Source organism: Zingiber officinale, chromosome 6B, assembly GCF_018446385.1.
Source record: "Zingiber officinale cultivar Zhangliang chromosome 6B, Zo_v1.1, whole genome shotgun sequence".
Classification (NCBI taxonomy): domain Eukaryota; kingdom Viridiplantae; phylum Streptophyta; class Magnoliopsida; order Zingiberales; family Zingiberaceae; genus Zingiber; species Zingiber officinale.
Genome location: NC_055996.1, coordinates 11,797,259 through 11,810,160, shown reverse-complemented (window position 1 = coordinate 11,810,160; position 12,902 = coordinate 11,797,259). Strand labels below are relative to the sequence as shown.

The window sequence follows — 12,902 nt, the reverse complement described above, 5'->3', positions numbered from 1 at the left end:
ACATCAATGGTCGAGCGACGACCTTAAACCCCAAGTTCTCCTAATCTTTCTCAACGATCGAGCGACGACCTTAAACCCTTGGGTCAGTGAGCGAGCAAGCATCGGTGAATAGCCGACCATGAACTCGGGCTACTCAAAAGCTCGAAGTCTTTAGAATATAGTGACCACTCGGGACTATTCTTCAAAATCATCCCAAGGTCGATCGGAATGTCACATAATCATAATGGAACTCTGAAGACAAAAAGGATTGATCGGCTAGATAGACTAATCATGGACGATTGGAAGAGTCATGAGGCCACAAGTTCTTGCAATGCTCGAAAGATAAGTTGAAAAAATAAATACAAGGAGATAACGCTTGGTCGGACGGACAAGCATTCATTAAAACTTCAAATATTTTACAAGAGCTCGCGACCTCACTCATGATAGTCCAGGGCATCATCAGGCAGCGACGCGGTAAGCTTGTCTCGTCTAATGATGTTACTGGTCAGAGTTGCCAACAGGTAGCCTCTCGCTTAAGCTGGTCGATCATCCCGTCGATCGCCAGGTCGAACAAGCGAAGTACCCGGTTGGCAACTTTGTTGTTGAAAGTGTTCGAGCGGATGTAGTTCTTCTTCATGATCTCGAACCGGCCAGCCTCGACATCTTGGTAAGTCTTCAAAGTCGCTCGGGAGGCCTCCATCTTGTCCTTCACAGTGGCCAGCGCATTATCTTTGAAAGAGAGTTGGCTGCGAAGGGCAGCTTCTTTGGCCAACTGCTGTTCCGCTCGGCGACCAAAAAATCCTTAGCTTCCTTGAATTTCTTGGCGAGAGCCCGGGCCTCCTTATTTTTTAGTTCGAGGTCTTCGATGGCCCAAAACTTCCTCGCATTGGCTGACTCGATCTTGTTGTCGAAGGTGGTGACCTGCTTATTGAGCCGAACCAGTAGAGTGGCCTGCTCTACACTCTTTCCCCATTCGGCCTCGAGCAGCTTGGTGCTCTTCTCCAGGTTGGCCCACAATTTAGCCACCTCGGCGTTTGTCTACTCTTGAGAGGCAGAGGATTGGCCGCTCGACGCCTTCATCTTCTTGACTTCCTCCTCCAAAAATGCGAGTCTTTGGAACATGACCAGGCTCTCCACCCAGTACTATAAACAAGAGAATATAAGCACCGATCAAAAATAAACTATGAAAGTGCAACACTTACCCTAGTAGACATTTGGGTGTGGTTGTCCGCGAGCTCCCTCGGAGGCATCATCGCTGCACGGGCCCAGGCATCAACCCATATTTGGGTAAGCGACCCTTGGATGATTATTTGGTGCTCGGGAGCTCAGGATTCGACGCTAGATTCACGCCACTCCTCAGTCAGCAGATGTAGTACAATCGTTATATGGTGTTGGTCGCTCGGAGCTGATTGTGCAGATGTTGCTCGCCCGGACGGTCGGGATAAAGACGCCGGACAGATGCCTGATTTCTTGACCTTTGATGGTGGTGGCATGAAGGCCACCGGCGGCGCACAAATAATTCCTTCGGGCAGGCCAAATAAGGAGGATGTCCGATCTGATGACTCAGGAGCAGCGAACTCTTGGATAGGAGTGGAGGTCGACGTCTCGACCCATTTGGTGGACCGCACCCTCGAAGTGGCAGAGCGTGATGAAGGCTCCGCCCGATGCCTCTTGTGCCTGATCAGTTGCTCTGTTGAGGACGTCGAACCTGACGCCCCCACAACCTGGACCACCGGTTGCCATTCGAAGGGAGGGCGTGATCCACTAGCCGCTCCACCACTCGCCAAGACTGGAGCTGCCTCGCTCTCATCTTGGGGGTGCCAACCGGCTATAGGTCACAACTCTCCAACTTCACTGCAGCAACCTCATTGATCGCAGCATCCGCCAGTTTAGCCTTGCTTGCCAAACATGCGCGTAGCATGACTTCGACTACAAAAGAAGAAGAAAAATCAGTTAGAATCAAATGAAGGAGTGAGGAAGTCTCATCCTAGGCTGGATGGAAGCCGGGTGCGGATCGGACTCAAGCTAAAGATGTAGAGGACACCCTCCAACAACAATTTGTGGATGTCATACTTCTGACCGACCAGCATGGAAGTAGCATTAAGATAGTCCGACCGACTCTTCTACTGTTTTAGGGGAGATTGATTCGCCACTTCGAGCTGCCAGTGGGTCGAGAAGTCCGGCCACTCTGGAAGGCGTACAAAAAAGAAATATTTCCTTCAATGCTTGTTGGAGGTCGACATTTTTTTGAAGAAAACAAAGACCACTCAGGCTTGGAAAAGAAAGGTCCCCAGCTCGGACAATTTCGAGTAATAAAAGTAATGGAAAACTTAGGGAGTGAGGGGAATGTTGTGTAGACAGAAAGGAATGACGACCCAACACAGCAGCCGAAACGAGTTCGGCACTAATTGGTGAAGAGAGATGCGAAAGTATTTACAAACGGCGGGAAAAAATGGATGAATGAGAAACCATAGACCGGTGGTAAATTGATCTCTAAAGAAGGTCAGACAGTCGGACGATGGAGAGTGTGGTCGATCAGATGAAGAAGGAAGAACAATTTGGTAATTAGAAGGAATTTCGAAGGTGGCGTTCAAACTCTCAACGTCGCCGGCGTCAAACCTGGTAGATCTGTACCAAAGCCCAGGGACACCGACAGGCGGCTGTGAGGAACTCGCCATCATAAAAAACACAAAGGATGCGAAGGGAAGGAAAACTACTGGGGGAGCATCACCAAAACACAAACAAATACCGAAAAACTCGAAGGCGGGTGCAATTGGAAGGAAGCTTACTGGAAAAAGGTCGCTAAAGGAGCAGGGAAAGAGGAACGTCGCTAGAGCACAGAAGGAGCGTCGCCGAAGAACTCAAAGAGAAGTGCGCAAAGGCGGTAACGCGCACGGGCTTATAAGCCTCGGGGCTGATCGACCGGAACCGTTCGATCTAGGTCACGAAACCCAGGCAAAGATCGGACCGTTGAATTTGAACCGCCAAACGTCACATCGCCAGCAAATATCCGCCTGTCACGTCAGGCATGTGACGGCGGCGAGCATGACACGTGGTGTACCATCACAGGTCAACATTTAATGAGGGCATGGGGCACACTTAACCTTAATACGAAGAGACTTGCACGATTTTTCAGAAATATGGGTGACGTAAGCCAGGATCGTGCTCGACCGAGACAGCTCAAGAAAAGATTTCACAAGTATAGATGTTCATTATGCCGATCGGATTGAAGGAGCATACCTACGGTCGAACGACAAGCTTCAACAAGCCGACCAATAGTGAGCAGTCATATCCCGATCAGAAATCAAGTAGTGTCGAAGGCTGATCGGGTGGAGAATTGCTCAAACAATTATCCAGTCAGTCAGACTTGCAGCCTCCTTCAACTAGACCTGAGGGGGAGACATGTGATGCGGTGATGAGGAGGGGCCCTACCCCGTGAAAGATAGCTACCACGATGGAGGTCAAAGTTAAGGGGGTCAATGCTCAGATATCCTCGGTCGATCGGTCAACCATGCCCCAACCGGAGGGAGGAGGTTCAAGTCTGATCCCGCGTTCAACACGGGGTAGTGTCAAATGGCCGACGCTCGATGGAATATTGGACGCCTAACGAAGGAGGAGACGAGGTGCAGAAGCCGAGCTGAGTGGCTATGGACAGAGTTCAACTTCGACCGAGCAACTACCCCGCTCGGCCTGGCAGTAGGTCTCGGTAGTGGCAAAGTGGAACTTTGATCGAGCGGACACGCGCGCGGGAGTAGCCAGGTTTTGGCCGATCGGACGGGACACCAGAACAGTGAAATTTTGACCGAGCGGCGTTGGCCCTCCAACCTGCTCGGCTTAACAGTACACTCCCTCTGATATCCATCGATATCCTTTTGGGAGTTGGTGTAGCCAACACTAGGCATGGGCAATCAGAAGATCGTACGACAGAGACTTCCACTGTCACTTCAGAGATATGCTCGGCTCGTTAAGATACTGTATCAGGGATACTTTACTAACTAGTATTTTCAAGAAAAACTTTTGGGAATCATGCATGTCTGTCTTGGGAAGAGTGCACACACGCTATGGGAGTACAAAGGGGGTCTAAGCATCAACGAAGGTATGCAATATTCATTGTTTGCACTATAATCTTCTTGTTGCTAGTGAAGAATGGAATTCATGCCAACATTCAAGGAGTACAAAGGAGAAGGTGGCATATAATACCGCTATGAGTGCCTCTTTTTGGAATGGGGTAAGTTTTTACTTGAAGGTATTTGTCCTTTAGTTAAGTTACTTCGTCTTGTTGATGGGGATAAGAAACCATCTATCGATTTTGTGTATGGAGAATTACTTAGAGCGAGAGAGGAGATTAAAGTGACATTCAAAAATTAAGAGCTTCAATATCGTCCGATTATTGATATTAATGATGAGAAAAGTCGTAATCAGCTTGATAGTCCACTACATTTGATGGTCTACCTCTTGAATCATTATTACTCCTTAAATGATCAAAGCATAGGAAGTGAAGAAGTGATCATATATGAATTTTTCACTTGTGTTAAAGTATTATTTCTCGATGATATTGATAGCCAAAGTGAGGTAGTAAATGTGGAGTTGTTGAAGTATATCAATAAAACGACGGGATTTAGAAGAGCATTAACTACAATTAGATACACAAAAAATGATGAGAAATATGATTCAGTTAAGAACTAAGAAATAATTGCTTACTTTATTTTGTAATTTGTATTGCTTGTTTCATAATTTTTCTTATTGTTTGATTTGTTTTTATTTAGTTGGATGGTGACATTTTTTTGGAAATAGTGTACCTAAATTGTAAAAGATGACTAAAAAGATTCTTTCTTTAACTACAAGTTCTTCCGGTTGTGAGAAAAATTGGAATACTTTTGAGGAGGTAAATACTTAATTATTTATTGTGTAACTACTAATTAGTAATTACTAAATGTCTAAATATGTATTCAATATTAGTGTTTTTCTTTAATATAGATCCATACAAAGAAAAGAAATAAATTAGATATCGAAAGGTTGACAATTTAATGTATGTTCAATTTTATGCCAAAATCATAAACAAAAAGAGAAGACAGGAAGAAAAAGAAGTTGATATGCTACTTGCTAGAGAAATAAAATGATTAACCAGGTCAAGTAACGTCGAACCTGAGGTGACTGGTCCGACCTGCACGGAAGTTATCCACCGGGCACCTGCTACTTGCCAGTGAAGTAACTATGGCACAAGCAACTATGAAGACATTGAGACAAATATTGAAGATATAAGAGAACTTCATGAAGAAGAATTTGTACCGGATGAAGAAGAGGAAAATGTCATGGATTTTAAGTTTGAATATGATACACAGAAAGTGATGGAGAAATATAGAGATAAACTAAAAGAAGAATTAGAGATATAGGATTATATGTGTTATTTTGTGTATTTTTGCTATTTTCATTGTATGTTGAAGTTGAACAAATTAATATTTAAATTTTGATTAATATTTTCCTCCTTGTCAGTTTGTGAAGTTTTATTATTTCATACTGTTTCCATTATATGCTGAAATCAAATTATACATATTTTTTTCTTAAAGAAGCTTTTAGTATCGATTGGCTGATCAATTGAATATTATCAATCGATGGATAAAAGTTTTGTAAGGAAATAAATTGTTAATTTATTGGTCAATCGATTGAACACTGATCCAATCGATTGGCAGAAATTTAGTAAAAAAAATATTATTTCACCTAGGTATTGGGTAGTGGATGACTATTGCCTACTGCCTAACACTTTTTAGAACATTTACCTAAACAAATTATAACTTTAAAAGAATTTTTAACTATCAATTAAATGTTTTATTAATTTCAAAATAAAGTTTATATTTGCTAAAGATATATTGCATTTAGCAATTGCTAATTGTTTTTGGATCGGCTTTGGTCGATTCAGAGTATCCAAACAAAGACGGGCGGATCCGACCCGCTACGAGCTCGGAAATGGCGCCAGCCAAAGTAACGAGACCAGACGCGACGCAAACTGACAGCGTCACGGGCGAGGAAGAGAGGCCAAAGCGTAAGATTTCAATCTCAGGTTGATGAATCGAGTCAGAGGAATTACCTCTTATCTCATCTTGATGCTTCCGATCACGGTAATGGTGGGATTACCTCGCCCTTGGAGTTCCGGAAAAAGGAGATTAGGGTTTTGTCGTCACCGTGCTACTCTCCTGTCCACTTCCAGTGCGGCCCCCCGAAAGATTTTGGACTTATTCACTGGTAGTTCACCCGTGATGGAGGGAGAATCTGAGGAGAATGAGGGGCAGCTATTCTTCTGTGTCTCGGTACCGGCTACGTTTCTATTCTATTTGGATTTGAGGCCGACGGAATCGATGGTCGAGGAGGTTTACGAAAATACTGAACTTTGTTGCTTTTTCGACAGATGGGAGCTGTTCTTCGATTAGTAGAGATTCAAAGTCGGAATTTTGCACGCCCAGCTTCGTTCTCTCGGAATTCATCACCTGAAGGTAAGCTCCATTTCTTCGTTTCTGGTAAATCGAGTGGATCAAAATCTTGACTGCTTCGGTTTTATTGCAGTATTCTGGTACAGAAAGCAGTGATCTTTTTGAGAAAATCGAGGAAAATAGTGTGTTTCAGCTTCGATGGCTCCTGGAAACTTGGTTTCTAGTCTGCTCACTGTGTTTATGGTTCTGATCCTTATACCTCGCACATACCAGCTGCAATCTTCTCAAGCTTGGTCACTCTTGAGAATCAAGGCACTCCTAAACTATCCACCCGTTTTGAGCGCCTGGGACATCAATACAGACTTCTGCAATGCTGACCCAACTCCGTATCTGACAGTCGCTTGCTATGAAGAGAGCATAACTCAGTTGCGCATAAGTGGTAGTGGGAGTTCTCCACCTCTTCCACGTAGTTTCTTGATCAAGTCCTTTTTCACCACTTTGTCTCGTCTCCCAAACTTGAAGGTCCTCTCCTTGACATCACTGGGCATTTGGGGTCCTGTGCCTGCAAAGATTTCTAGATTGTCTGGTTTAGAGATCGTCAATATGAGCTCAAATTACTTGTATGGCACCATACCTCGACGAATTTATACTCTGAGGAATCTCCAAACTCTTATACTCGATCATAACATGTTTAGTGGTTCCATTCCTGATGCACTGGGTGATCTTCCTCTGTTGGCCCTCTTAAGTTTGAAAAACAACACTTTAAGTGGGCCACTTCCGAGTTCATTTTCTGTACTGAAATCACTTAGGGTGCTCGTGCTCTCATCGAATAGTTTGTCTGGAGAATTGCCTGATCTTAGTAGCTTAACCAACCTCCAAGTGCTTGATGTGGAGAACAATTTCCTTGGACCTACATTCCCGCAGTTGAGTAGGAAGGTCGCAACTATCAATTTGAGAAAAAATAGGTTTGGCGGAGGCTTGCCCACTAATCTTAGCTCATATTTTTTACTCGAAGAGTTGGATGTCTCTTCCAATAAATTTGTTGGGCCTTTTCTGCCATCACTGTTGTCCCTTCCTTCTATTCGATACCTAAATATTGCTCGAAACAGGTTCACTGGAATGCTCTTTGGAAACATGACATGCAATGATGACCTTCACTTTGTAGATCTGTCTATGAATCTTCTGTCTGGTAACTTGCCAACATGCCTGATTTCAAATTCTAGTAATCAGATGTTTATGTACGCCTCGAATTGCTTGAAGATTAAAGATCATAGTCAGCATCCATACTCGTTTTGCCAGACTCAAGCTTTGGCTGTGGAAATATTGCCTCTTCACCAAAAAGGAAAATCAGGTGGAAAAGTGACTGTTGTGAGTGGTGTAGTGATTGGTGTTGTTGGAATTTTTTCATTAGCCGGTGTTGCAGTCTTCATTGCACTCAGAAGAGGAAGTATCAGGAGGGCAACCAAGAAACCTCCAAGAAGAATAGTGGAGCATGCTTCAAATGGTTTTCCTTCCAAATTGCTGGCTGATGCAAGTATAGTCTCTCACTCTGATGTGTTCTTTGATTTTGTTTTGTTTTTTAATAACTTAACCCAGTTATTTTGCTAAACTGATTCTTCAATATACACATTTAATAAGAAGAGGGCAGTTGACAAGTCTGACTTGTTAACTCAGGCATGTGATTTTCTCTTTGTCATTCACCTTCAAGCATTTGTGATATTTTATGCATGCTACATACCTGATCTTACATATAAATTATGCATTTTTGGTTATTTGTTCCCTTTTCATTTAAAAGGGTACATATCTCAAACAATGAAGCTGGCGGCACTTGGCATTCCGACATACAAATCATTTTCATTGGAGGAACTTGAAGCTGCTACAAATTACTTTGAAACTTCAAGCTTAATGGGGGAAAGTGGCCATGGTCAGGTAGATTGTTATCTCATACACAACTCAAGTTTGTTATGCTTTCTTGATTGTGCTTCTTTGTCTGTTTAGCCGTCTTCATTATCATCAGATTGTGCTTTCCCAACTCTTTAGGATAAACTATATGAATCTTTTTCCTTCATCAACTCTAACGCTAGGTTTGAAGACTAATAACAATTGAATCAACTAAATCATTTTTTATTACATCGACTAATGTTTTCATTAATCTCTCTTTACCACTTACACCTTCCACTCTCATAGTTATTTATTTGATTGATCTATTGGAGCTATGCATAATTGCACTCGAATATCAATAGTTATTTATTTTATCCTTTTAGTAACTCTGCATGTTTATATTAACATTCTCATCTTTGCTACACTGTTTTTATTTTATTGTGTGTTTGGTCAGTAATGACACAAAGTTATTCTTCGCATATTTCTTTAGTTGTTGTGTTTCTGTACGGCCTAACAGGTGTACTAGATACATGGTATATTTATGAGCTGATTAATTTGATTTCGAAATTGGAAATGCATGGGAGTGTCTATGGATTCCCCTACAAATTTCCAAGCTTTTCTCATAGTTTATTTCACCATTCTTCTTTTTTCTGTGACATCAGATATACAAAGGCAACCTCAGAGACGGTTCTTCAGTGGTGATAAAGTGCTTTAAGTTTAAGAAGGGTCAGAGTTCTCAAACGTTCAATCACCATATTGAACTAATTTCGAAGCTTAGGCATCGCCACTTAGTCAGTGCCCTTGGTCATTGCTTTGATTATTACCTCGATGATTCAAGTATCAGCAGATTATTTCTCATTTTCGAATACGTGACAAATGGGACATTAAGAACCAGCATATCAGGTATGAAAGCAATTCAGTTAATGGAATCTCTATAGCTTATTAGGCATTCTTATTGATTTTTTTGCAAATTCTTTTCTTTCAGCTGGAGGACCGAGGCTTACATGGATGCAAAGGATTTCAGCTGCCATCAGCATAGTAAAGGGTATCCAGTTTTTGCACGGGGGTATAATACCCGGCTTATTCGATAACCATCTGAAAATTACTAACATACTGTTAGATCAGAATCTTGTTGCAAAAATAAGCAGCTATAATATTCCACTACTGGCAGAGAACAGGAAAACATCGGTATTATAATATGTTCTGGCCCTTTGGTTCATGTTGATCGGTCAGTAAATATTGTCTAACATCCTTTTTGTCGTCCCGATGCAGGGATTGCCTACAAGTTCTTCGAGTGGATCGAATGAGCATGGGGAAAGGTTTGTGGAGAGTTTCTGGAATTGCACTCTGTACTTACAATGTCTAGAAAATTATAGTTACATTTTTCTAGCGCACATCAAAATCTTGTGAGTTTTCATCCATTGTATATCATATAGAATCTTGTCATGATCTGTTGTTGCAGGTCAAAGCATACGGATAAGGTCGACATCTATGATTTTGGTGTCATCTTATTGGAAATTATAACTGGACAGCCAATTGAATCGACATCAGAAGTTGATATAACGAAAGATGAGGTGAGGAATATGATTATTTCTATTATGTTTGTGATGGTAGAACAAAAAAAGGTGGCATTCTTTTGGAGCTGTTAAGATGTGAGCATTTTCCTTATTGCAGTTGCGCGAAAGTATTTTAGCCGACGAAACTGCTAGGAGAAGCATTGTGGATCCGGTCATAAGCCGGCAATGCAGCGACGAAGCACTGAAGATTGTCATGGAGATTTGCTTTAGGTGCCTCAGGGAGGAACCAACGCAGAGACCTTCCGCGGAAGATGTGTTGTGGAACTTGCAGTTTGCTGCTCAAGTACAAGAGTCTTTGGGAGGAGAATCTCAAAGTTGCGAAGAATCATCTCGTTCGCCTTCTTGGCCTTCTCGATCGCCTATTGCACTCTGAGTCGGTTTCGCGATAGGAGATGCCATTCCTCACAATCTGTTTATTGTGAACTGGCAGAATATTTCGATTAAGGTGGTTAAAGTTACTTATGTTGTCAATATATCTATCTATCAATGTATGACTATAAGGGACCTTCAGTTCAGTGTTAGTTAAGTACATGTGTGATAGTTTATTAAAGTAGATGCTTAATTGTTTAATTTATTTAAAAATAAAGCTTTCGGACCTAAACAAACACGAGCACGGATCAACTAAGGCCCAAATTAGGTAATCATATATGAAGGTTTGGGGAGAGCGAATCGTCTTTGACAAAATATTAATTTTTAACAATAAATTGAATGAACAACAATCTTTAGAAACTTTATATTTTATTTTATAGCCCTCGGGACTACAATGTAGGGTCAAGGTGTCACTCAAGCACTTGCAATTTGATCTCTAATTATGATATATCTGTAAAGATTTTTTTTCTTCAAATATGATACACAATCATAGAATGTTAGATTTTTCAATTTATCTCAATGACATGTGAAAAATTTTCATAAACTAGACCGATCATCTTAGGTTTCAAGTTTTTTTTATAGATTTTGTTTAACTGATATTCTACCCTTTTTTTTAATAAGTAAAATAATATATAAATCATAAATACAAAAGAAACAATAATTAAAAATTAAAAGCATGAATGTTGAAGTATTATATCGAGAGAAAGTATCTTCTAAGAATGATTGTGGGATCCACTGTATTGACTACGTACATAGATGTAGCTGAGTTGATACTTTTAGTTATATTAGATTTTATTGCCATCACTTAGACATGATTTAATTTTCGAGGCACTTGAATTAATTCAATTCATGGATTCATCAATCATGTGACGTGTTGCAAGCCAAGCAAGAGAGCACTTTCCCGAAGAAGGTCGTCGCCGGCCTCTTCCTCTTCGCCACCGCCCTATCGACCCGTCCACGCCTTCCTTCTGGCACCTCTCGCACTCCTCCAAGAACGCCTTGAAGGCGTTTCGCACGTACCGAGTACCGTCGGCCATCGTCATCCTCTCCGCCAGCCTCACCGGGTACTCGTCGGCAAGGGCATGGTCGCCGTTCAGCGCCGCCCCTAATTGCACCAAATCCGTTTGTAAATCCGACAGTTTTGCCATCTCCTCCGCCTCCCGAGCTCGCAACTTCTTTGGCTCTGTTCAACACTTCTTCGGCGATTATTGTTGTCGTCGGTTGTCGACAACCGACGGCGGCCGGCGGAGGAGGCCAATGACGACGACCGCTGATTGTCGCAAGCTCCGGCAATCAAATAAAATACGGTGGTAGAGGTCGTAGGATATTTTTATTATTTTATAATAATACGAATTACATTAATTATAAAAAATAATGGACATCAAACAAAAGAATGTAATCATTTTTGTAATCAAAGATTACATACATTACATTGCATTACCAAACATAGTAATGTAATCAAGATTATATTATATTACATTATAAATTTGATTATATTACAAGATAGATTACATTACACCCAACCAAACGTAATCGTAAAATAGGTCTTTTTGGATTAGGTTCGAGTTAAGTTTGAGTTAAGATAAATATGTTTTTATAAATATATCATTTTAGGTCGGGTTCGGATTTGATTCTAGTTGTGGGTCATTTAAGGTCGGTTTTGGATTAAATATATGATCCGGCGGTAAGAATGGGGGATCCACTTCCTGAAGGGTCTCAGCTTGAGGACAGATGGAGGGCTGACTAAGCGGTTAATGGCCGCGCCGAGCAGCTGAGTGGGTCCGAGCGGAACCAAAGATAACTCAGTCATGGACCGGGGTTTCCGACGCCAAGGCAGGAGAACCAAATGGCCGATCGAGGCGTCTGCCCGGCTGGGACCGAAGGTCCGAGTGGGTGGTCCGTTCGGCCAGGCTAAGGGCGAGGGTATGAAGGTTAGCCGAGCGGCCTATTCGTTCGGCTCAGGATATGGGGTGTCAGCAAGGGTATGTTTGATGATTACGCCATACACGAGAGTGTACGATGGAGGATCTCGCCGTCACATCGTGGAGAGGTTGATACAGTGGCGGTATGGCCTTATGGGCGTCTTTCTGACAGACCCATACCTGAACATGATCCTTCTGACAGACCCTTACTTGGGCATGGTCGAAAGCAGGTGATTGCTTTGATTGGCGCGCCCAGGCTCCTTCGAGAGGTCTATATAAGGTCTCCATTTCTTCACCGGAGGTACGCAAGTCTTCATCTTGAGGCCACCTTTTTGTTATTCCTCGCCTGACTTGAGCGTCGGAGGGCCGTCGCCGGGACACCCCTCCTGGCTCGGTTTTTGCTGCAGGTTCGCCAGAGCACTCGAGGATCCAGCAGGGAGCGCCGCGTGCCCAGTGTCCGTTGACTCCGGGTTCGGACAGGATCAATATAGATAAATGGATCACATTTAGGTCGAATAATTTGATCCGAAATATTAATTAGGTTGGATTTAGATTTAACCCGTCAACCCAAACTCGTTAAATAAAATCCGATCCGAATTGTCACTCCTGAAATATAGATTAATTAACCTAGGCAATCCATTCTCGGCGTCGTGCGTGTGAGCACGACTTCAAACGTTCCTGCACGAGTCGCCTGTTTTCGTGACTTGTTAATATTCTACAAAAGGCTGTCACATAGAGGATGATCATAG

At 42.4% G+C, this 12,902-nt stretch overlaps 1 protein-coding gene across 2 annotated transcripts; it reads left to right on the top strand.

Moving 5' to 3' along the window:
• Positions 1 to 6,032: 6,032 nt before the first annotated feature.
• Positions 6,033 to 10,412, top strand: LOC121991992 (probable inactive leucine-rich repeat receptor-like protein kinase At3g03770). Of its 2 annotated transcripts, XM_042546088.1 has the most exons (9): positions 6,033 to 6,284; positions 6,383 to 6,467; positions 6,538 to 7,938; positions 8,200 to 8,333; positions 8,948 to 9,188; positions 9,271 to 9,473; positions 9,558 to 9,604; positions 9,748 to 9,859; positions 9,960 to 10,412. In XM_042546088.1, exons 3-9 carry the CDS (start codon positions 6,603 to 6,605, stop codon positions 10,233 to 10,235), a joined length of 2,349 nt encoding a protein of 782 aa, XP_042402022.1. In that variant the 5' UTR covers positions 6,033 to 6,284; positions 6,383 to 6,467; positions 6,538 to 6,602; the 3' UTR covers positions 10,236 to 10,412. The 2 variants fall into 2 exon arrangements, with proteins under 2 accessions (XP_042402022.1, XP_042402021.1); XM_042546087.1 differs by lacking the exon at positions 6,033 to 6,284 and having other exon boundaries at positions 6,291 to 6,467.
• Positions 10,413 to 12,902: the final 2,490 nt, after the last annotated feature.

Coding starts and splice junctions, on each gene's coding strand:
- LOC121991992 (XM_042546088.1), top strand. CDS start 6,603: ATGGCTCCTGGAAACTTGGTTTCTAGTCTGCTCACTGTGTTTATGGTT. Junction 8,334..8,947: donor GGGAAAGTGGCCATGGTCAG/GTAGATTGTTAT, acceptor CTGTGACATCAG/ATATACAAAGGCAACCTCAG. Junction 9,860..9,959: donor TTGATATAACGAAAGATGAG/GTGAGGAATATG, acceptor TCCTTATTGCAG/TTGCGCGAAAGTATTTTAGC.